This window comes from Lepidochelys kempii, chromosome 1 (assembly GCF_965140285.1).
Source record: "Lepidochelys kempii isolate rLepKem1 chromosome 1, rLepKem1.hap1, whole genome shotgun sequence".
Lineage (NCBI taxonomy): Eukaryota > Metazoa > Chordata > Testudines > Cheloniidae > Lepidochelys > Lepidochelys kempii.
Window position 1 is genome coordinate 248,332,726 of NC_136380.1, and position 24,145 is coordinate 248,356,870.

The following is a 24,145-nucleotide window of genomic DNA, read 5'->3' on the forward strand; positions in this document are numbered from 1 at the left end:
TTTTCCTTCCTTCAAATAAAATTTTAAATGCTCTCCTCCCCCTAGTTTTGTCCCATCTATAAAGCTCTCCCAGGTCAGCATATGCAGATGGAAGGTGTTGCACTATTTAAACATTTCAGATGGTAGCAAGTATATACTTTTCAAATATGGATGGGTCAGATTATACATACATTTTAATAAACAAGAGCAAATGTAATAAGAACATAAGAAAGGCCATACTGGGTCAGACCAAAGGCCTATCTAGCCCAGCATCCTGTGTTCCGACAGTGGCTAATGCCAGGTGTCCCAGAGGGAATGAACAGAACAGGTAATCATCAAGTGATTCGTTCCCCGTTGCCCAATCCCAGCTTCTGGCAAACAGAGGTTAGGGCACCATCCCTGTCCATCCTGGCTAATAACCATTGATGGACCTATCCTCCATGAACTTACCGAGTTCTTTTTTGAACTCTGTTATATAGCCTGGTCACTGGTCAGTTTTTTCTAATGGAAGATGCTATTAGAATTTCCAGCTAATTGGGACCCTCCAGCATTTTGGAGACCTGTAATGCAACAGGCTTATTGAAAGCACAGGGCCTCAGAAGGCCAGGGACCCTGAATGGAGGTGCACTGTTGCTACAAGACACTGAACACAAAAAGCGTAGGCCATTAGTGATCAGAAACAGAAACCTGTGGAGAAATTAGAGAAACTTTTCAAAGCCTCTGGGAAAGTCAAGCCTGGATTTTCTAGGCCCTCTTATTTTCTCTCTTTAATGCATTTATTACCCTGGCTAATTAACACAGGTGCAGACTTTCCAACATGCTAGGGGATGCTCGACCCTCAGCTCTGCCCCAGGCCCTGCCCGCACTCCAACCCCTCCCCCAAGGGCAGGGCCTCTGGCAAACAGAGGCTAGAGACACCATCCCTGCCCAGCTTGGTTAATAGCTATTGATGAACCTATCCTCTATGAATTTATCTAATTCTTTTTTGAACCCAGTTATACTCTTAATCTTCACAACATCCTTTGGCAAAGAGTTCCACAGGTTGACTGTGCGTTGTGTATCTTATTCACACTATCGGAAGTTCCCTTGGCTTTGCTGGCACTGCTCACTGCTAAGGAGCAGTTCCCTTGGCTTTGCTGGGACTGCTAAGTAAGGCAAGCTGGATTCAGCACCAAATCGTGAGATAACATTACTATGCTCCAACACAACCACTGCACAGGGCCAGCTGGTAAGGAGTCTTATCAGAGCCTCCCCACTGCCAACTTAAATATAATAAAATCTCTGGAGCTCTTACACTTGGCCATTTCTGAACAAGCCTGATCACAGTTTTCAGAGGCTGTACTTTAAAAGCAGTGAGGAAAGGGAAGGAGAAGGAAATAGAAAAGGGGCCCCAGCTGCACCTCACATAATGCAGTAGAGCTCTACATTTTGTCCTTGCTTTCCATTATTGGCACAGATACATGGAAAAGTTCACTTTTTAAATGAACACCGCCCACCAAAAGAGCAGTACCGCTTGTTTTTAAAAGTAAATTAAAGTTTCTGAAAAGATCAAATGTATAGGCCTATATTGCTTTCAAGGTCACTGTCCAGGGACTCCGCGCATCCACCACAAAGGAAGAAAACACTTCTGTTTGGCTTGGCCCAGTCTCCCCAAAGAATTGCATCACTAACTGGAAACAGGGTTTTGCAGGCAGTTTCCAAGAAAATACTTGGATGAGTGATGCAATCACATGCCCTGCACCCAAAAAAAAAGGAAAAGAAAATCAAGGAATGATTCTAAGTTACAGTATCCTTGATTGACCTAACCGGCAACGTGTTCTGGCCAAAGTGAAATCATTTGTCCTCAAAGCTGGGGCCTGGATGTTTCTTTGGATCACAGCAGCGATCGCTTGGGTCTATGGTTAGAGGGTTAGCAGCTTCTTTTTTAAAAATTAAGACAACCAGTGATATCACATCACCAAATAGATCAAGTTTAGCTTTATTTTATTGATCTGAGTCAATACACCTAGCTTTATCTGAACCCAAGTCCTATCACTTCACCGAGCCAATGAGCCCCAACAGGGAGAAATATGTCCAGAGGTGTGTACCTGACCCAAATAAACCCTGCTCCAGTTTGAGAGCTGCTACTTGCAACAGTGCCAGACAGGAATTTTGAAGCAATTTGATTTTGGTCAGCTTGTATTAATATTAATACCCTAAAAGCTCTTCCATGGCTCACAAGAGAGGCCTGGTCTACACTGCAGGGGAGAAATCGATCTAAGTTACGCAACTTCAGGTACGTGAATAACGTAGCTGAAGTTGACGTACTTAGATCGACTTACCGTGGTGTCTTCACCGTGCTGCCACTCCCCCGTTGACTCCGCCTGTGCCTCTCGCAGAGCTGGAGTACAGGAGTCGACGGGAGAGTGCTCGGAGGTCGATTTATTGCATCTAGACTAGATGCGGTAAGTTGACCCCCACTGGATCGATCGCTGCCCGCCAATCTGGCGGGTATCGGAGACATACCCAGAGACATGGTGGGTGAGGTAATCTCTTTAATTGCATCAACTTCTGTTGGTGACAGAAACAAGCTTTTGGAGGTACACTGAGCTCTTCAGGTTTGGGAAAGGTAATCCACTAGGGTTAATGAGGTATAATTGTTGAAGCCCTCCCCACCATTTTTTCGTCCTAGGACCACAGAAGTGTTAACAGGCCACTCTACCTTGAATGATCCCTTAGAACATGTGCTAACTACTTACGCTAAACAATCTGTTCCACCTTGAATTTATCTGTGACACTGGGAGTACCTTTCCCAGACCTTAAGAAGAGCTCTGTGTGTGGCTCAAAAGCTTGGCTCTCTCACCAGCAGAAGTTGGCCCAATGAAAGATATTACCTCACCCACCTTGTCTCTCTAATATCCTGGGACCGACAGAGCTACAACTACACTGCATGCTTCCAGCTCACAGTCATTTCAGAGTCTACTGGAGTCTGAATTCTGGGACCAGCTTAGAGTTTTGAGCATCATCGCACAGAGAGGTTTCAGAGTAGCAGCCGTGTTAGTCTGTATTCGCAAAAAGAAAAAAAGGAGTAATTGTGGAACCCTAGAGACTAACCAATTTAATTGGTTAGTCTCTACCCTGCCACAAGTCCTCCTTTTCTTTTTGCACAGAGAAAGTTATTTTCTGTATTTTTGCAAATCTAAAGCATGGAAGCCTTTCCTCAGGTAGGCATCCTGACTTCTGTGCCTCATTTCTATCTAGGATTCTTCACATCCCTGTTTGCCTCATCTTCTCGGACATCTGTTTCCTTACCTCTGCATGGGCTTTGACACACATTCTGCTACCACTGCTAGACTAAACTGCCTTGTTTAGTCTATGTGGCTAAGACATAAGACTGCTTGTCAAAAGTTCAGTTTTTAAGTCCTTATTTAGGCTTCTACATCTGGCCTGACTTTCTAAAGTAACCAGTGATTTTGGAGGGCCTTAATTTTGGATGTCCAGCTTGAAACACCTTAAAGGGGCCCGATTTTCTGAAACCAAGTACTCACCTTCTGAAAACAGAAGGGCCCCTTTAAGGTGTTTTCAGGTTGGATATCTGAAATGACTACCTACTTTTGAAAAAAAATCTTAGTATTGGTCTTTTTCCTTCTACTTTTATATCGGATTCCCCGATCCTACAGTTTCCATGGCCACTGTGGGGGCAGCAGTCCCCTTACGAGAAGGATGGTCTGGAGACTAAGGCCGAGTCCAAGCCCTTGCTCCATCAGAAGCTTCCTGTGAGACCTTGGGCAAGTCACTTACCCGCTTTGCGCCTCCGTTCCCCAGCTGCACATTGAGGCCAATGCTACTTAGTTTGTGAGGGTAAGTTCGCTGAAGATTGTGAGATGCTCAGCGACCCAGATATTAGAGACAGAAACGAGGTTAACGATGGGGAAGCTTTCCAGGAATGTGCACCTACTGCGTGTCAATCACAACTCAGCTACAGGGGGCAGCAACTTAAACAGCTTGAATCCCAACCAGCTCGCTAAGGCCCGGCTCAATTACTTCTAGAGTTCGCTGCATGCAGCTTCGAGGGGGTTGAGGGCAGGGTGGGATAATGAGACAAGTTCCTGAATGTAGATCTCCCACACACCAGCATGGTGCACATACCCCAAGCACTCAACAATGAGGGTCTCAAACAGCACAAAGGAGGAGCTTTGCTTTAGAGCGGCTGAATATGCTTTTTGGGACTGCCGCTTTCAAAAGAGCTTTCAGAGCATCTTTCAAGTAAGATGTCTCATGTTCTAGCCTGCATTAGGCACATCACCTAAAAGGAAGCCATCTTTCTGCCCACAACAAATTTCCAGGGATAAAAACAATTGAGAGAAATTTAAAATGCACACCCTGCAAAGAAAATTTCCTCTCTTTGTACAGCTGGTGGAAGCATGTTGACCCTCAAACAGACAAGGCCAAGTCCTCTCTTTTCTAAGATTCACATATTCAGCATATGTCCTAAGTGTGCACTCATGCTTATTTGTTAAAGTAGCTAAGAAGCAGGGGACCCCAGACAATAGAAGGTGTACTTAGATTTTCAGAAAGCCTTTGACAAGGTCCCTCAAAGACTCTTAAGCAAAGTAAGCGGTCATGGGATAAGATGGAAGGTCCTCTCATGGATTTTAACTAGTTAAAAGATAGGAAACAAAGGGCAGGAATAGAGACGACTAAGGAGGGATATGGTAGAGGTCTAAAAAATCATGACTGGTGCGCAGAAAGTAAATAAGGAAGCGTTATTTACTACTAACACAACAACTAGGGGTCACCAAATGAAATTAATAGGCAGCAGGTTTAAAAACAAACAAAAGGAAGTATTTCTTCACACAATGCACAGTCAACCTGTGGAACTCCTTGCCAGGGTACATTGTGAAGGCCAAGACTATAACAGGGTTCAAAGAAGAACTAAATAAGTTCATGGAGGATACATCCATCAATAGCTATTAGCCAGATTGGACAGGAATGGTGTCCCTAGGCTCCGTTTGCCAGAAGCTGGGAAATGGGCGACAGGAGATGGATCACTTGATGATCACTGTTCTGTTCATTCCCTCTGGGGCACCTGGCACTGGCCACTGTTGGAAGGCAGGATACTGGGCTAGATGGATCTTTGGTCTGACCCAGGGTCACTGTTTGGGGTGCGGGGGGTGCGGAAAGAAGATTTAGAGAAAAGTCTCAAAAGACAGTTTCCTCAGGACAGACACTGAGTAGATGGCAGAATTACTCTGTATCTACCATAACCCCCAAAAAATTATTAGGATACCTACAGCAGAACATGGAATGGTATTAACCACCTGTGAACTCATTTGATGCAGCTGCAGCAGATACCTCAAATCACCCCCTCTCCACATGAAATATAAATGGTTTAAAACAGATTATGAGCACTTCTGAGCTGTATACAGATTCAACACCCATCCCTTCGGCTATGCTGTCCAAGGAAGCTTAAACTTCAAAGTATTCTTCCTTCAGAGACTCGGAGTTGTGGGGGGGAGAGGAAGTTACTTATCTGACCAGCTCCTGAATATGAAGCATGTCAAGAAAAGAAAGTACCCATCCTTCCTGAATGTCAACGTTCTACTTCTCATCTCCAGTGCACATGTCCCTTTCTCTCTCTAACCCCAGTCACGCTTTGCCATACAGGTTGTCCCCCATATGGGCTACACAGTGGCTGAATCTAGGTTACCAAAAAAAGGGCACCAATGCAGCAGCAGACACTCTATAGCAGCAGGAGAGGGCTTAGCTACTCCAGCTCACGCCAGAGGAGGTAGCTATGCCGGTGGGAAAAGCTCTCCTGCTAACATACCACTGTGCACACCAGTGCTTAGGTCAGTATAACTTACATCACTCAGGGGGTGGTTTATTCACACTTCTGAGCGATGTAACTTATACCGACTTAAGCTGTAGTGTGTACATAACCAGAGAGAGAATGAACAGCAAGTGCAATGGCCTATGACAAGCAGTGGAGTGCAGAGCAGTGTGCTGTAGGTGTTCATGGTGCAAGGCACCGTCTCAGAGGTTTAGTGTCATATGAGGGCGAGGAAAGAAGAGGAGAAGCTCATATTGTTGTAAAATTGGGGTGGGGAAGATGGTTCAATTTCTGAGCGAGTCGACTAGACTAGTAACAAAGGAGTAAAACAAAAACAAATCTCCCTTATCCTGATATTAAAGCAGGCCACTTCTCCCACCTCCTTCCCCCATATTACACACCCTCCCTCCCCCCGCCAGTCACTTTTTGCTTTTCTCATCCCTCATTTTAAAGTTGTATCTGCATTCTTCTCTTCCTCCTCCTCTAGCTCATGTTGCAGCACATGTTCCTCTAGCTGAGGATATCTGGTGGTTGCTCTCACTAGGGACTGTTGATGCTACTCTACTCTAATCAGTTGCTGAAGATCAATGCAGTACTTCTCACCCGGGAGGCAGAGCATGCTTGGCATTTCTCCCAGACATCAATGTACAGTGCAGAACCTACCAAACTTGGCTCTGAACTCAGTTATACTGTCTTTATATTGCAGGGCCAGTCCCCTAATGCTTCTAGTCTTACCCTCTCCATTTCCTCTTCTCTTTGTGTCTGCTTCCCCACTTATTGCCACATAACAGTGTTGTGCATGTGCTCAGAGGTAGCAACAAGAACAGCAGCAGATTGAAACAACTTGAATATGCCACAAGAATATCCTCTATCACTTTAAGCACTGGGGAGGGAGGGAGGGAGGGTACTGAGATTCCTGGTCCTGCTTGCAGCAGGGAGCTGGTAGCAAAGTATGTGATCTGACTCAGTCTGGAAAGAGCCAGCTTAAAATAAACTGGGGAGAGTTGTTCCTTGCTCCCATAGGGAGCAGCCTGCTTTCTTTTTCTCTGTTTTGGAGTGTGTGTGTGTTAAGGTTCTGAATTTTAAGAAATAATGTATAGTTACATTGCAACCTTCCAGCATGTGTGTATATATTCCATGAATATAATCCCAGACTCCAGTTCATCAAAGAACTTAAGCACATGTTTAATTGCTTTTCTGAACAGGTGTAGATTTAAGGAGTTGCTTAAATCCCTAGTTAGTTAGTTTCACTCCACTGCCCTAGCAGGCCTATTAAGGAACCACCAGGTGCAGGAGCAAATTCAGAAAGTTTAAGGCCAGAAGGGACCATTAGATCAACTTCTGACTTCCTGTATGACACAAACAAAATATTTTAATAAAACTGAATGGGCCCAGATTACCAGACAATCCAGCCTGCTCTGTATGACTTCCCTAACCTCATTGGTAATTACCAATCTCCCAATCTTTGTGCAATCTGCAAGTTTTATCTGCAGTGATTTTACATGTACTTCCAAATCATTGATAAAAATGTTGAATAGCACCAGACTCAGTACCAATCCCTGTGAAAGCCCAACAGAAACATACCCATTGACTACTACTGCGAGATGTCATTTAGGTAATTCTCAGTCCATTTAATGGGTTTTATTGAAATTGTATAGTACTCATTTTATCACAATGTCATGTGCTATTAAATCAAACGCCTTACTTAAGCCTAAGTGTATTACATCTATTCAGTTACCTTTATCAACCAAATCTGCAGTCTCAAAGAATGAAATCAGGTTTCTTCAACAAGAGCTATTTTCATAAAACTACATTGACTGATATTAATTGTATTTCCATCTTTAATCCTTTATTAAGTGACTCCTGTATCTATTTTTCAATTATTTTATCCTGGATTGATGTCAAACCAACTGGCCTATATAGTTACCTGGGTCATCCTGTATGCCCTTTTTAAATATTGGCACAACATCTTCACTTTTCCAATCTCTTGGAATTTCCCCAATATTCTGAGATTGATTAAAAATCTAACATTAGCAAGTGAAATTCTCCTCAGCTAATGCAACAGGACTCTTGGGTGCAAGTTACCAGGGGCTGCTGATTTAGAAGTTTTCATCCCTAGAAGATGATGTGTGACATCCTCATTGGTTACTAGTGGACAGGACAGTACTTGTTTGTGTTAACTATGATACAAGTGCATCATCCTGCTTCTTTCCAAATACAGAACAAAAATATTTATTGAACACTTCTGCCTTTTGTGCATCATTACAAATTTTATCATCTCCATCCAGTAATGGGCCTATACCATTGCTACGATTTCTTTTGTTCCTAATGCACTTAAACCCCTGATTGTCCTTAGCCCTGGATTTTCCCTTGAGGTCTTTAACTTCCCTTGTTTTTCCTGCACCTTATAACTTCTAATTTATATTGACTGCTATCCATTTCCCCTTTTTTCCTCCCACAAGTGCTATTCTCTACTTGGGTTACGGCTATCAGAAGAGAGAACTTATTTTTCTGAAGACAGTCAAAAATTGGTCCTCTGGATTCAAAAGCCTCTTCATGAGCAGTGACAATATTTTCTATATGTGGGATGGTGCTAGTATTCAAGATTCATTAGAGATTAAAATGGCAATTGTTAAGAGACTAATTCAAAGATTTATGTTTTATTGTAAATATGAATCATTTGTTCTCTTTGTAATATTATTAAGACTGCAGAAGAAACCAGAGTTTCAGCAATGCCTCAGACTGTCTATTCTTGTATCAATACTGAAAAAAAATTATAAATTAACATGAAACTGAGAAAAAGCCTTCCAGCTCATCACCATAGTGTTTAAAAAAAAAAAAAAAAAAACCACACAAGCAGTTATGATCATGTCATCTCCACACCCCCTTCAAAATACCTGCCAAAGCAATGCATGTTGAATGCTTTAAACTTTCCTCATAAACCAGTCCCTCCAACCACTTCATTTTTGTTGCTCCTCTTTGAATTGCCTCAAGTTACTCTCTCACAGGTGTTCAGGTGCCAAAATCAAAACACATACTCGAAGTGCAGTCACAGCAGCATCAAGTGGGATTAGCAAGCCCTCAAGCCCATGACCTTTGTGTATGCTTCCCCAAAACTGTACTTTTTGCCATTGCAACTGCATGTTTAATTCGCCATCCACAATCACCTCTGGCTTTTCTTTTGAATCACCTTCGGCTTTCCAAGTCTCTCTCACAGAATAACTATTTCAATTATTTTTCCTTCTGTTGCCTTAAGCATTGCAAGTTTTCCACAATTCATCTCTTATTTCTTGCCTTATTCTGAACTTTTTTGCCCTCAGGGTATCTGTAAATGTAATTAGTGTGCTGATTTCTTTCCCCCCCATACCCGTCTTCCAGATCTTTAAACAAAGAGTTAAAGGGACACTCTTGATTTTAAATCTAGTTAATTTCTATCAAGGAGTTAAAAAAAAGTTTAGGTACTATATTGGCCCTGGCACTTTTTCAGGTTTCATAGTCACATTTTCTTATTTAAAAAATAGTCTAATGTTTCTCTCTCCCCTGGCACTGTGTGAAAGATCCATACAAACAGGGGAAACTGACTAGCAGATGCCCTAAGAGCTCTTTCAGCTGGAAGAGCTATTCAGTTGAAGGAATATGTACAAGTCATACAGCATTAGGATGAAGGTAAATTTACTTCGTTTCTTTTCCTAGTTCTGGGTGCACACATCATCCTATCTGCTTCAGCATTAAGCATCCATTGAAGGAAGCAAGGAACAATAGGATGGAATATGAACAAAATTCCAAAGCAGCAAGACAAATTCCCCATTCATTTTCTAACAAAATGCCAAAGTTACTTTCTGCAGTGGTTTTTCCTTTAGGGAGTTATGAAGGAGCAAAGCCTGCCAGCTATCAGCAAAGTGAGCTGGCTGGGCATCCCAGGGGCAGGGTTAACACATAATGAAATCTCACATCTGCAGGCCTTCTGCAGGCTCCAGCTCGCTCCCTCTCTTGCTCAACTAAAGTGTCTTTGTCATTTGTTAACTGTGCTCATGAACCCTTCGAATCTGTTTCTGATGTTCTTCTCCCTTAAGGGATAGGCAGCAACTGGAATGAGAAGGGCCAGAGGAAATGCAAGCTTTGTTCTCAAGAGTTTGAGAGAAGAGTTCGTTTGCATGAGTGACGTTGAGGGGGGAAGGGTAAATGGAATACAGCCACTAAAAACATACATCCTTAACATAGTTCTTCCTACCCACTTCGATCTTTCACAAAGAAAGCAGAAGAGAGATTAACCACCAGCCCTACATTTTATACAGAAGTCTTTCTATGGTCTGAAAAAACTAAGCTTACAACCCCCACCCCTAAACACACACACCCCAAAAATGTAAGAGCCAGAATCACTCAACACAGCTGTGTGAGAGAATTGCAAGGAGGAAGGGGGCGGGGGCAGATGAAGGAAACTCTAGTTGTAAGAAACTGAAAGAGAGATATACAATCAATACTTGTGACTAGCCCAGCCAGCCAGAATTATCAAGATGAGGGACATATATTCGGCAGGAAGCCAGCAACTGTCTCCTATAGAGTAACTTCTCACTGAAAAATGTACAATACAGAAGTCAATTTCCCCTGCCTTCATTCTGTATTAGTAAGAACATCTGCATGAAAGCCAGGTGCTTTAAAAGTGTCTCCTTCCTAATGCCAGTTCCTCACATGAAGTTATAATCCTGCCTGTAATGTATGTCACTATCCTCTCCAGAGTAATTTTCATATATCACACTCAGTGATTACTTCTGTTCTCAAGTAGGAGTAGAGCTCCTAATCAGCCATTGTTTTCTTGAACTTGGTTAGTTTTAGTTCTGTGTGTAGACAAAAAAAATATTGAAAATTAAATCAATTTTTCACTGGGCACTGAAAACTCCTGAGATGAAAATGACTACAGAGAAAGCGTTTTCCACACCCACATCTGTCCAAAATGAGGCCAAAACAGACAAGATCCGCTGAATCCTGTACTACTGTTCTCCTTTTTGCTCTCTCCTCTCCTATGAGGCCTTCCATTGCAGCTTCCAAACACCCCTGAGTAGGAAGACTAACTAGGATTCTATTTGGATTTCATCATCAGTCCTACCAAGGTCAGCAAGAGTTACAACCAATGTGAGACTCAAGGAATTTAGTGCCTGATCATGTGGTTTCTATAAAGAATAAGAGACCACCGCTAGGGAATCTCAAAAGGCTACCAAATTAAAATGAAAATGGTCATGAAGTACATTAGCTAACATCTGCCAAACTTCTAGCATTCTGCATTATTGGCTAGTTCAGAAGCAGTGCCTGTGGTTTAGAATGGGTATCCAAGGATCTTGGAAGAGGAAAAAATCCAGGATATACACCTGAACTAGGAATGCCAACTTTCCAGTTCCAGAAAACTGAACACCCTTGTCCCGCCCACTGCCCCACCCCTTCCCAAGCCCCCGGCCCCACTCACTCCATCCTCCCTCCCTCCCTCGCTCTCCTCCACCCTCGCTCTCGTGCTCATTTTCACTGCAAGGCCAAAACAGGCATATTTATTGTTTTGACAGATGTATTATGCCAATTTCAGGTTTTATTTGTTACAGGACGCTAGAGCTGGCAGCAAAATAGTCCAAAAGGGTAATTAAAAAAAAAATTTCAAAGAAAGATTTTCATGATTCTTTCCCTCCCCTCCTCCCATTTTTCATAATCAGCTCCATGTTTTTTGTTCACTAAAGTTACTGTAATTTTGTGCGGGGAATAAGGACCATACGTTATTCCAGCTGCAATGGGTCTGTTAAAGGCCCACTCCTGAAGCCCAAATAGAAATCCATGGAGCACAACCACAGAAATGCACACCTGTCCCTATACCTATATAAATAAATCTGTAGAAACGGACTCGCACACCTACATGCAGATACACACATATATCCATGTGTACACATCTAGCATGCACAAACACATATACTTCCACATTATTTATTTTTACAATTGTTGTTTATTGCCTCGGGACCCCAACTAAGATCAGGGCTCCAAGGTGGTAGGTGCTGGACAGATACATAAAGAGAGCCTGCAACAAAGAGCTGATAATGTAGCTACACAAAGGTGGGGAGAAATGTATGATACATTGGCTCTTCTTCAATTACTAGTCAACAAGATTCACTTTTTAAGAAATAATACATTCTTTTAGACTTCCCTTTTCTTTTAAAGATTTGTTACGATATGAACACACCTTTTAGGTCATCAATTTTTGTGTGTGTAAGACAGACAGAAAGAGGAATAAGTCAGAGTTAGACTCCAAATTTTATTCACACAGGTATACGCACACCTCCCTACACAAAGATACACAGTCTCTTACACACATACAATGCATGTATGCACATACTTGCCTACACAGGCACACCCAGCCAAGGAGGGAGGAGGGTGGAGGAAAGAGGCCAAGGATGAGAGCAGAGTGGGGGTGAGAGAGGGGGCAGTGAAGGAGAGAGGAGGGGTGGGGTGGTACATAGGGTGGATGGAGATTCAGGGAGAGGCAGGAGGCACAGGCGTGTATATGGACATAATGGAAGTGCAGCAGTGTATGGAGGTGAATGGGGTGAAGGACATGAGGGTGGCAGCTCTGGGAGGTGGAGAGGATGGGTGGGAGAGAGCTACAAGGGGTATAAGGCTGGGATGGGGGCATTCCCAGCACTCAGACATGGGAATACACATACCTCCAACTCCTGGGTGCCAGCAATGGAGCGACAGACAGACTGCGGTTCGCCGCAGGGCATGTACCGCAGCTCAAGCCCAGCCACAGGAAGAGCGCGAGGAGGAGGAGGAGGAGAAGAAGAAGAGGGCCAGCAGCACAGACACGTGCCATGACCCCTCAACAGCCACCTGCTAGGCATGTTAGTTTGCCCCTGCCCTGCCCAATGCAGAGCCACATGCAGCTCTTCAGAAGTTAATATGCAGCTCCTTGCATAGGTGCTGACTCTGGAGCTGAAGCTACAGGTGCCAACTTTCCACTGCTCAACTCCAGGCTCTGCTCCCACTCCACCCCTTACCCCAAGGCTCCCGCCCCTTCCTGCCCCCTCCCCTGAGCCTGTTGCATCCTTGTTCCTCCCCCCTCCATCCCAGAGTCTCCCATACACTGCGAAACAGCTGATTGCGGTGGGCAGGAGGCACGGAGAGGGAGAGGCTGATAGGCAGGGCTGCCGGTGGGCAGGAGGTGCTGGGGCGGGGGGGCTGATGGGGCTCCTGATGTATACTGTGGCTCTTTGGCAATGTACACTGGTAAATTCTGGCTCCTTCTCAGGCTCAGGTTGGTCACCGGCATCTTCACAGTAACTCACTTGGATCAAAGGCAGCTGCAGAGACTGCTCTATTTACATAAGTCCATCTTATCTAGCTAAAAGAAAAGGAGTACTTGTGGCACCTTAGAGACTAACAAATTTGAGCATAAGCTTTCGTGAGCTACAGCTCACTTCATCGGATATCCCATCCTTTATTTATGCTGTTTCTTTCCTCTCAGTGCCTTTCCAACCCCTCAACTTGGCCTCCTGATGAACAGTGTCCCTCATTCTAGAGGGTCGTTAGCCTCCATTCCCCTCACGTTTAATGTTTGTATTTAGTATAGCCCAGAGGCTCCTGGTTGAATCAGGGCTTCATGCTGTTAGTCACTGTACAGACACAGAAGCAAATATAGTCTCTACCCTAAAGGATGTAGGGTTTAAGATGACAAGCAACACCCAAAAGCTGGGGGAAGGGAAGAGAACAAAAATATATTTTACATTCATTTGCTATATTTTATGTATTTACCATCTGATCTTTTTCCTCCAGCCTTCGTTATTGTGCATTACTTAGGTCAGAAATGTTGAATCAACTGCAAAAAGGTAAGGTTTGCTGCCAAAAAAAGGCTCCACAAGGCTAAATCTATTATTATGCATCCCGTATATTTGCCTCAGTTCCTCATCTGCAGCTTAAACAGAACATGCCTAACCCCAATAGTATTTAATAATTTGCTCCTAACCAAGCAGGAATGCTGTTTACACTCTTCCACTATACTCAAACAAATTTGTTAGTCTCTAAGGTGCCTCAAGTACCCCTTTTCTTTTTGCGGATACAGACTAACATGGCTGCTACTCGGAAACCTACTCTTCCGCTATATTTTCTCTCTCTCAACTTGCAATTTCAATACAGCAGCATTTACTTTAGAGCAGTTACAAGGGGCAACCAGTAGGTCACCTGGACTCTCTCCACTGCATGCCACCTGCCTCCCACAAAGTAGTGAGGTGCTATGGAGGAAGCCTTTCCCAATAGAGAACTAGAGCCATAGTACAGGACCTAAGTTCCCAATATATATATTTGGAAGACTAAGGCAGCTCTAAATGAGATCTGAGACTGCAAGAGACAATCAAAAGCCCCTATCACTGAAAGACTTAAGCTGATTTTCTCAGTCCCTGCTACTCGGAGTGTCATGGTTACCTCTGCCAGTAAAGGGGTCTCTGTCTAGAGAGACTGACTTCTGTTTCACTCTTCTACATGGTATTGAATGAGAGAGAGGCCCCAGAGGGAAGGCAAAGACAGGGCTTTCTCCCCTGAATTGTGAAAGCTTGTCCAGAGCTATGTTGTGACAGAAGCCCTGGGGACCAGTTCATTATTCACATTTCTTGGCAAAGGACTAATTGTTTATGGGATTTTAACACTGGGCCTTACAAACTAGATAATAGCAGCCAAGGAGTTGATATTGGAGCCAGGTTAAGCCTTTGAAAGGTGGCTATTAACCATTAAAGGGCCTTTTGCCCTCCTAGGGAAAGCAGCAAATCCATATCCTAGTGTGTTCAGGTAACAGGAGAAGTCAGATTTGAAAAGTGGAGATTATGGCCCTGGATCCAGGGTGGGAAGCAGGCCCCAATAAAAGATCTCTCGAAGCACAAGCTGAATTGGTATCTAACCGATGTGTGATGCTAACAGGCTGACTAAGGTAGTCAGAAAGGATGACTGCCTTCATGGCATGCAAGCTCTTCACTTTCCTTTCTCTTGCTTAAGTTAAACTGAGAATGCCTCATCTAGTTTAGCTCATGAGAAGTGTAAGCACTTATCTACACAGGGAAATTTCCCAGTATAGCTATGGCAGAATATTCTATTAGCTATGCTGGTGTAACACCCTTGTGGATATGCTATTCTGGAATAAAAGTGATTCTATTCCAGAATAAGTTACTCCACTTCCAAAGTCTTGGTCAATGGGCTTGGGCACAGGAGTCCTATCCCAGTGAGTTGTGCTGCCATCAGGTTGCAGCAGGCAAACAAGAGAAGCTAAAAGACAAGGAGGAGGCAAGAGGGATTTGGTCACAGGCCCTATTTTAATATCTTGAGAACAACGGTAAACTTTTTTGCTTGTCTGAAGCCAAAGAAATCCTAGACAAGATAATCAAGAGCTAGGAGGCTCTATTTGGAGAGGAAGAAGAGACAGACAGAATATAACTGCTGCAAGAATATCAATGAGGAAGTGACAGCCAGAAAACAGCAGAATGAAGTTAAACTATCCCAAATGTGGGTTGGGGACTGTCATCTGCCTGGTAGCCTATCGTTACTGCTATGGAAGATATTGATGCTCATAAAAAGAAAGATTGAGAAGAACCCAGTTTTATTCCAAAAATCTATTTGAAAAGGATAGTACAAGGCTTGCACAGTTGCCACCTTTTCTAGGCTAGGCCTGAAAAGATCTCTTTAAAGTATGGTACAGAGATCTGTGAGGAATTTTAAGACTGTACTCTCTTCCCACAGCTTAGCCAAATGAAAAGCTCTCTGTTCCCAGCTGTAGGACAACCCAGTTCGAGTAACAACATGAATGATACATTCATTTGTCCAGACTATCACACACTACCCACTTCCTTGATTAGCAATATACTTTTACATATCATCAACAGGATCCTTCTAAGTCTTGAGAAACATTTAGCTGGAATATTGTTGACTACAGGCTTCCACAAGGTACCAAAAATTGTGTTTTCTGTGCTACGTGGGCACACTTGCTATCACACATGTCCCAATGTCATTCTCAGAACAGATCGCTCTTCTCTACCTCAATCATCACCACAGATTCAGCACCTTAAAATGTACAGTTACACGTCAGTCAAAAGCAGCCCAGCTGGAGAAAATCCAATACCCTTATTTTTCTAAATTTAACTGGCAGGAAATATGATGGTAAGGGTAAAGTTTCAAAGCACCATGTGCTTCTCTCAGTCAGCTTTTAGATCAGAGATAGTTCAAATATTCAGCAAATCTCTTGTAAATAACTGTGTTCCTCTTTTTTTTTTTAAAAAATGGCTTTAAATGGGAAGTGTAGAGCATAAGTAGTTTGTTTCAAAAGTTATTCAGCTCCTTCATAATTTATAAAGACTGTCTCAAAGTTGTTTATTTAAATGTATATCTTCACTTTTCTCTTTACTGGGGAGCATGGGCCAATTCTTTAGATGACCTGATTAGTGATGTCACATAAGGCTACAAAGCTGCAGAATTGCCTTCCATGCCCAGTTACAGATGAGAAGCAATGACAGATGAGTCTTTAGTCAACTCCTTACGCAGGCAGAGTTAAAACTAAATGTGCAATATGGTGAATTGCACTTTTAAATAAATGTACGAGCACTCTCAAAAATAAAAAAAAAAATTAAATAAAAAGTTACATTAACCCAGGATTTTACAGGCATTTAAGACAACACAGTTATGTTTTTCACAGAAGCCATAACTTGGCTACCCTGCCAAAAAATATATTAAATCAACAAAGCACACTCCAGGCCCAGGTACACATGCCGTGGAAACATTGAATTTTGCAGTGTGTATGTAAAATTAAGCATATCAGATATAATTAACAAATGAAATATAGCCCCAAGTGCCACACATTGAAAAACACAGGCAATCCAAGAAAGCCCATTCAGATGTACTCTTTCTACAGAAGTCAACAGAATACTAAGCAGATGACAGCCATCAGGGTGTTTGTGAGACAGAGAAAATGAGTCACTGCAAATTCCTGGTGAGATTCATTAGCCTGTAATGGACAATTTATCTGAAGAGATAAGAACAGCTCAAAGTTTCCCCAACTCTTCTTAGGGGACACTTCTGAACTCTGACATTATTGAACTTTAAGTTTGGTTTTATTTTTGTTCAGGTGCATCAAACAAGGAAAGCATGATCATCCTGTTGAGACTCCAGAGCGGACAATACAATCCTTTGCACATGCAGACTGACTGCATACACCCTACAGGCCCACACTCTGCAGGTGTTCAGAACTTGAAGCATCCATGGCATCAACTGTAGTGTCCTCATGGATTTACATAGCTCATGCAAATGGTATACTGAAGCCTACATTCAGGCCTAAATTTTCAGAAATGGCTAGAGTTTTTGGACCATTTCAAATTTTTAGATGCCCAACTTGCAGCCCTTTCAAAGCCTCCGTTTTCAGAAGGCAAATACTCAGCACTTTCAGAAATTGGGCCCCTCTGAAGTGTCTCAACTTGAGTACTCAAGAATTCAGATACGCAAATTCACTGGTCACTTCTGAAAATTTAGGCCTAAAATATTTAAGTAAACTATGTCCAACATACCTTCTCCAAATGGCCAAACACACCTCCAATTCTGCTCCCCATGCATCACCTTTAGAACGCTGATGTTCTAGTTCAATACTGATATTAAATCCAGCTGCATTCTGCTGCCATACAGAAGCAGAATCAAGTGATAAATAGGTAAAAACAACAAAATGGGAACGAGATTGCCTCATCGGAATTGGATACGCTTTTGACATTTAAAAGTTCTTTACAAAGAACCATTTGCCTTTTGACTGCCTTCTAGAAATGGAACAGGTAGTTGGCATCTGACAAAGCATTTCGTCAACAGATTTATCCATCTGTATCAGGACCTGGTATTTGTCACGGAGACACACAGCCCTGCTGGGGTGGCATCAACTGCAGGTCAGCTTATGCAGACTTGAATTCCACTGTTACACTGTCTTTTGAACAGTTACCTAAAAGGTCTGCTGCCCACCAAGACCTGCATGCAGCTCCTCAGGGCTCTGTTTCAGAGGATGTCACCAACAGATACAGTGGAGTGGGGAGCAGTGTTCCTTATGGTGCTTTAGGCACTGCTGAGATCTCCAGCTATGACAAGAAGAAAAAAAAAAACCACAGAAGTCCCAGGGAGCTGAATCTGGCCATGGGCAATTTAACTACAGTAGAGCCTTGATTTTAAATAGTTATGTGTTTAAATGTATTTGTACAATTACGCTTTGTCTACACAGCGCCAATTAATAATTTGAATCTTGAACTGCTTTGGGGGCGTATGGTTAAAGCATTTTTAACTATATAAAGGCAGCTATCTCTCAGGCAATATTTCAGTGACAGAAATTTCGTTTTTTTATATATACATACACCACATATTTGACTGCAGAAGGAAAGTAGATCCTTCCTCCTGCCCATAAGTTTTCCTATCACAGTTTTTTTATTTTGTCTATTACACATTAATAGAAGATTGAGAGGGGTTTTGAATAGGCACAAAGGCTGTTCACATCTTTCCTAAACGCATACATATGTCTTTCTGCTTAGAGGACAGGATGCCTATTCACAAGGTGGGATACCAGTTTCACTAGCACAGAGGTGTCTGCTGAAGATTGGGATTTATAAGCAGCTTTTATAATGGTGCATGTCCATCTTCTGAGATGGCTCTAATGGGACTGTATTACCAGCTTTTTTACATTTAAATCACAGCTATGTGCCCAGACAAGAATAGGCAAAACCCAGAGGAAGACTCAATCTGCATGCCATTGGCTGCCAACAAGACAGTGACATGACACTAGCACTTCAGTAGGGAACATGGGAGGGTCAGCATATCATTTGAGAGAGAAGTGATCAAGCAAATATATCTGTGGTGATCATCCCACTAAGCAGACAAACAGCTGAAAGCATGTAAATCTGACAGCCGCAGGTCTACAGGGGCACTACAGACTCCTCACTGTGCACTCCCGTTGCTATTTACGGACACACCAAGCAAAAAAACTTGCAGAAGCAGCTAAGCGAATGAATCCTACAGAATCTGAAGTCTGAACCAGGGAAAAGCTAATTTTTTTACTCAGTTGAGAAGCTCTATGAAAGGTAGTTGGGGAGTTTGTACTTCATTACGGCAGGCACAACATATTCCTCCACAGAAACTGTACTTTGCAAATAGTGCGGGCGACTGTAGGAATAGATGTTTTTCTTTCCCTGTGAGGGATTACTACGCAAAATATAAATAGTCAAAATAATCATACCATCCTCTCTTTTTGAAACAAACCAACTTCATCATTCATACTATTGGTCGCTTTTGTTTCTCCTTCTATTGGTGGCTTCACTCAGAATTCTTCCAAACAAACATATCAATTTCTTGCCTCTGTTTGGGTCCCTTCAAAGGCCTCTTCCTACATGCTCCTAAGAGTCAATGCCTAAGTAGGGTTAGTTGCCACACAACACAGCAGACGCAGGAGTACTGTTTCTGACCACTGGGCCTCCAGAATGTCATTTATTTTGCAAGCTATACACATTTCAAGTAGCCAGTAACTGGATTCGGAAATAGGGTGACCAAAGATAGCAAGTGTGAAAATTCAGGACAGTGCGGGGGGGGAGGGGAGATAGACGCCTATATAAGAAAAAGCCCTGAGTATCAAGACTGTCCCTATAAAATCAGGACATCTGGTCACCCTACTGGGAAAAACATGTATGTTGGGTGGCCACAATTTCTCACCCAACCTCTGGGCTTTAATTAGGGAAATACTTCTGGGAGACAGTATGAATTAGAATGGCAATTCAACCTTTGTCACCGACGAAGATCCAAACAGTAACTGGAAGTAACATCCCAAACACAGCTATAAAATCCAACAGAATATTCTCAGAGGGGTCCCTTGTTTCAATCAGAACATTTCTTTTAATTTTTTTTTTTTTTTAAAAAACAGAGAGCGTGCGAGCGTGTGCGCACCCTTCAACAGAACAGTGCAGAGCTTCCTGTCACTAAAGCTCCTACCAGCTCATTAAAGAAATCTAACATAGGATTGCTTTCCCACAGAGCTATCTGAAGATATAAATTGTGCAAGGCATAAGAAATTTCAATGACAAAGCAGTTAAACGGGAGAGTTAAAGAAACAGTTACAGTATGTAACTGACAGCCTGCCTTCTAGTTGCATTAAACTTCGGAACTTGCAACAGGCATGCTTCCTAGGACCCTAAGACCACACTGCCCAGCACACAGCAAGTTAGGCCTTATATGGTTATTCATGTTTCTGCACATAGATTAACACAAGATCTTTGCTGTGATGCAGAATTATGACACTGCACAGGGGCACTATGGTATGTCAGAGTTCACAGATGAAAACCTTTTATTCCCTTTATTTATTTACCTGGGTATATTAGTACTCACAAAAGTGAGGCACAGATAAGACTGCCTAAACGGAGCCAGGCATAGCACAGGTAAATGCTGAGCAAGCTTCCTCATACAGCTCTGCCAGCACACCTCACCCCTCACCTCCAGTAGTCCCTGGAATTACAATCTTGGATTTCTCCTGAGCAGAGATTCACCATTGTCAACTGTTATTACTTTACGCTGTGCACACACATTGGACTTGAATGCACCCTCTCCACCCACACACTTAGGTGAAAATGAGTAATGTTTTCTTGAGATCAGAGACTAAGGTCTGCAGGCCTGAAAGGCCAGCCCATGCCCACAAAACACCTCCTGCGTTAGAGACAAGTAACAGCTGGAGGCCTAACACTGGTTTGGTTGAGGCTGGGGTTTTCTTTTCTTCTTGTTTTGCTTGTTGTTGTTTTTAAGATAGGTGGTAGAAAGAGAGAGAGGTTGGCAAATAGAGTTAAATTTCAGATATTTGTTGGCCCTTTATAGCTATTCCCCCGAGGACTTTGCATCTTTGTTTTTTAAAGGCATAAGATAGCTGCAACAGTAATTTCCCACCATAGAAAGGCGGTTAATATTGGAAACCAGCATGGTAACCTAATGCTGGGACTCTGCATTTCCATGGAAGAGAAAAAAAGAGTACAGCTAATGATCTTCATCTCAGGTTGCCAGGACTGATAGGAAGTGATCAAACATTTTGCCTTTGCAGGACAAGATCAGAGTTGGAGGGGAGAAAGACAAAAGACCCTTGCGACAGAACCACAGCCCCTTTGATATGTTAAGCCCCACTGATGGTCTCCAAACGGAAAGGGAGCCCCAGCCAAAAATAAAGTTGCCATAACTGTTATGGTAGGCAGTGGTGAAGAGTAAAAAGAAAAGGAGTACTTGTGGCACCTTAGAGACTAACCAATTTATTTGAGCATGAGCTTTCGTGAGTGAAGAGTGGGGCTCATGACTTCAGTCCAGAGATTATACAATGTACTTCCAGGGAAGAACAGAGACAAATATGCCTACAGCTTCACCAACAGCTGCTACCAAAAGCAAGTAAACTGGAATCTGAGGATTCAAGTGCAATTTTAAACTAATCAAAGGCCATGTTCACACCAGGGAAAAAAGATGGGTTAACTAGCACACTAGTACTACCACTATCTTTGTCTACATTAGGATTTTTATACCTTGTTTACATAGGGATTTTAGTGTAATTGTAGTTTTAACATGCCAATTAACACACCTTTTCCCCCCCTTAAGACAGACAGCCTATGAGGAAGAACTTACCAGAGGGATCGCTTAGCCATGCCATAGGAAAGTCCCTGTAAAGCATTTCACATGCCAGGGTTAGACGCATGTTTATAGTGAGGGTTTCTGTAGCCAGAAGCTATGAACTGTTGCACTGAACAGTTATTTATATGCCTCCCTATCCTATGTCCAAATAAACTTTTTTGTAGTGGTCCAATAAAATATATTATTTCACCCACCTTGTCTCTCAAATATCCTAGGACCAACACAGCCACAACTCTGCATCCCAATAAACTAAAAGCCTACTAAACAGAGAGTCAATTCCAAATTCTCAGCTTTACAGCAACTAGTAAAATAATGTAATCTGCACCATGGTAGAATTCAATCACTTGGTACACTAAACACACAAACCAATTTTTCTTCAATATTTTGTAGAATTCAGTCAAAGGTTGGCCCATTTCCACCCAACAAGAGTTTGTCAGCCACTATAAAAAATTAAGATCTTCAGTAGAATATACTTTTTCCTCTGACCTGGCTATGGAAGACTGCATAGTATTCTGCATTGTTTGCCTGGAGGAACTTCATTTCCCCCCTTTCGTGTGATGCCCTGGGAAAACCCACTTTTGGCCTTATTTTGGGTGAAGTGGCTTTTTTTGCACACTGCAGTAAATCATACATCTGGCTGCAGCTGTGCCTTTGATAACAGTTAGTGCATTTTTCAGATGGGGATGAAGTGTTCTTTCTCTCCTTATACCCCCAATCCACCACAAAAATCTTGTAGGAGGTAGGGCTCCAACTCCCTTTCAAGCATAACCTCTAATGATGGTGGTAGACTGCAGAAACACAGGAACCAGTTCCTCAGAATTTCAAAGTCTTGGATTTCATCCAATTGCAGAATAAACCCACTATGGTAAAGTCCTGAAGTCTGTTATTTTCTTACTGATGCTTTAAGTTAAACCTTTACAAACCTCTTAAATTTACACCGGGGGGGGGGGGGAGGGGAAGAGGAGGAATGCAAACTACAAAGTTACACACCCATGGCTGCCGCTACAGTTTAAATGAAATATGAAATTGCAGTCATTTTTAAAATGGCTTAGGATCCAACAGCACCTTAATGCACTCTACGGGTTCTCTCTGTATGCTCACAGTCACTCTCATTTGGAAAGATGTGAAGAAATGAAAATGCATTTCAGTAATGTCCTGGTTGCATCTATTTTTCTAGTTACCACCCCAATTAAAATTCCAAACGCCAGACTCCCTCCCCCCTTCATTATTAACTGTAAAGCCATTTTAGGGCTTCCCCCAAATACATAACCCAAAAGGGGCCCAGCTCTACCCTGGGTTTCTTCAGCCACCCAGCTGGAATGACAAAGAAAAGCTAGGCTTAAAGGGAAGGAAAAGGGTATGACTCATACTTTTCAGGCACATTCATAATTTCATAAAGAAGACTTCTGAACACCTCCTACACCGAGCATTCACAAGAACTCCTGATAACACAGCAGCTTAACTCCAGGCAGATGGGTGCTAGCCCAACTCCTGCTCCTCCACCCCCAAAGAGAGGGGCTGTCCCCCACATTAGAATTACTACACACCCTCCCGCTTTGACAAGACGAACACACGTTAGTGTCCGTACAGAAGACAGACAAACAGCCCAACACAGCTGTTTCTCACCGTATTGTTTAGCAGGGAATCGGAGTCCACCAGTTCTGACAGCTCACTCAGCTTTCGATCCCAGTGCAACAGGTTCTGCTCCCCATTTTCCAATACTTCCATGATCAATTAGAACCACAATAAAGCCAAGGGAGATAGGGTATGTGTATTTGGGCACACTTCACTATTGGTACTCTGCTCACACGCAGCAGCCTTATTCCATATGACCAAAGCTCTCCTTCTCCTCACTCTCTTTGTACTTAATACTCCCTCAAACGCTATAACTATATCAATTTAAGTTGAGACAAATTTCTAGAACAAGCCCTACTCTCTTTTCTCCAGTGCTCAGAGCTGCAATACCCGTATTGTTTGCACACAGTTGCTCTGCATTAGAATGTGTGTGTGTGTGTGTGTGTGTGTTTAATAGGTAGTGAGTTTCCTCTATCAGCTGGAGACCCTCCCCACAGCTGCTCAGAGTCCAGACTCAGACTGACACCAGCAGCCTTTCTTCCCCACCCGCTTCAGATGCTGGCTCCCCCTCCATGAAAACTGCCAATCACTGAAGGGAAGCTGGCTGGTTTCAAAGACTCTGCCCAATCAGAATTAAGGAACTAGCCTCCGGACTGCACTATTTCCCACACCTCTCCAGCTGTGGAATGTGGGCGGGGGTTCCCTGGCCTGCTTCCACCAGTGGGGAGGCCCCTCCCATGCCCCACCGTGGCCTATGGATTTGCTTTCCTTTGGCCAATAGAACCTGCCCCCACCCTCCCAGCTGCGCCGCTGGCCCAGCAAAACTGTGGGACTGACAGTTGCTTTAGCCAATGCAATAGCGACAAGAATACAGCCTGGGGAAAGCCCCGCCCGCGCTTGAGAAGCGAAAATCAAAACAGTGAGTGCAGTGAGAATACACACAGCTGGGGAAACAGGCAGGCTGGAGGCCTTCCCCGGACCTGGCAGTTCTGTGTCTCATTCCGCAGTTAGCCTAAAGCCATCTTACAACACACAAGAGTTTGCTGTGCGCTTCCATGAGGCACTTGCAATCTCCTTCCAGTTGTCACAACTATTTTGCTCTGAAAGGCT

The 24,145-nt window shown here is 43.1% G+C and overlaps 1 protein-coding gene across 1 annotated transcript in view; it reads right to left on the reverse strand.

Annotated features, from left to right (window-relative positions):
• Positions 1 to 23,573, reverse strand: part of CREB3L2 (cAMP responsive element binding protein 3 like 2) — a 111,158-nt gene extending 87,585 nt beyond the window's left edge. The window contains exon 1 of the mRNA XM_073322178.2: positions 23,087 to 23,573. Within this exon, the coding sequence (XP_073178279.1) occupies positions 23,087 to 23,188 (102 nt within the window). The 5' untranslated portion in view covers positions 23,189 to 23,573. The remainder of the gene's footprint in view (positions 1 to 23,086) is intronic.
• Between the last annotated feature and the right edge of the window lie 572 nt (positions 23,574 to 24,145).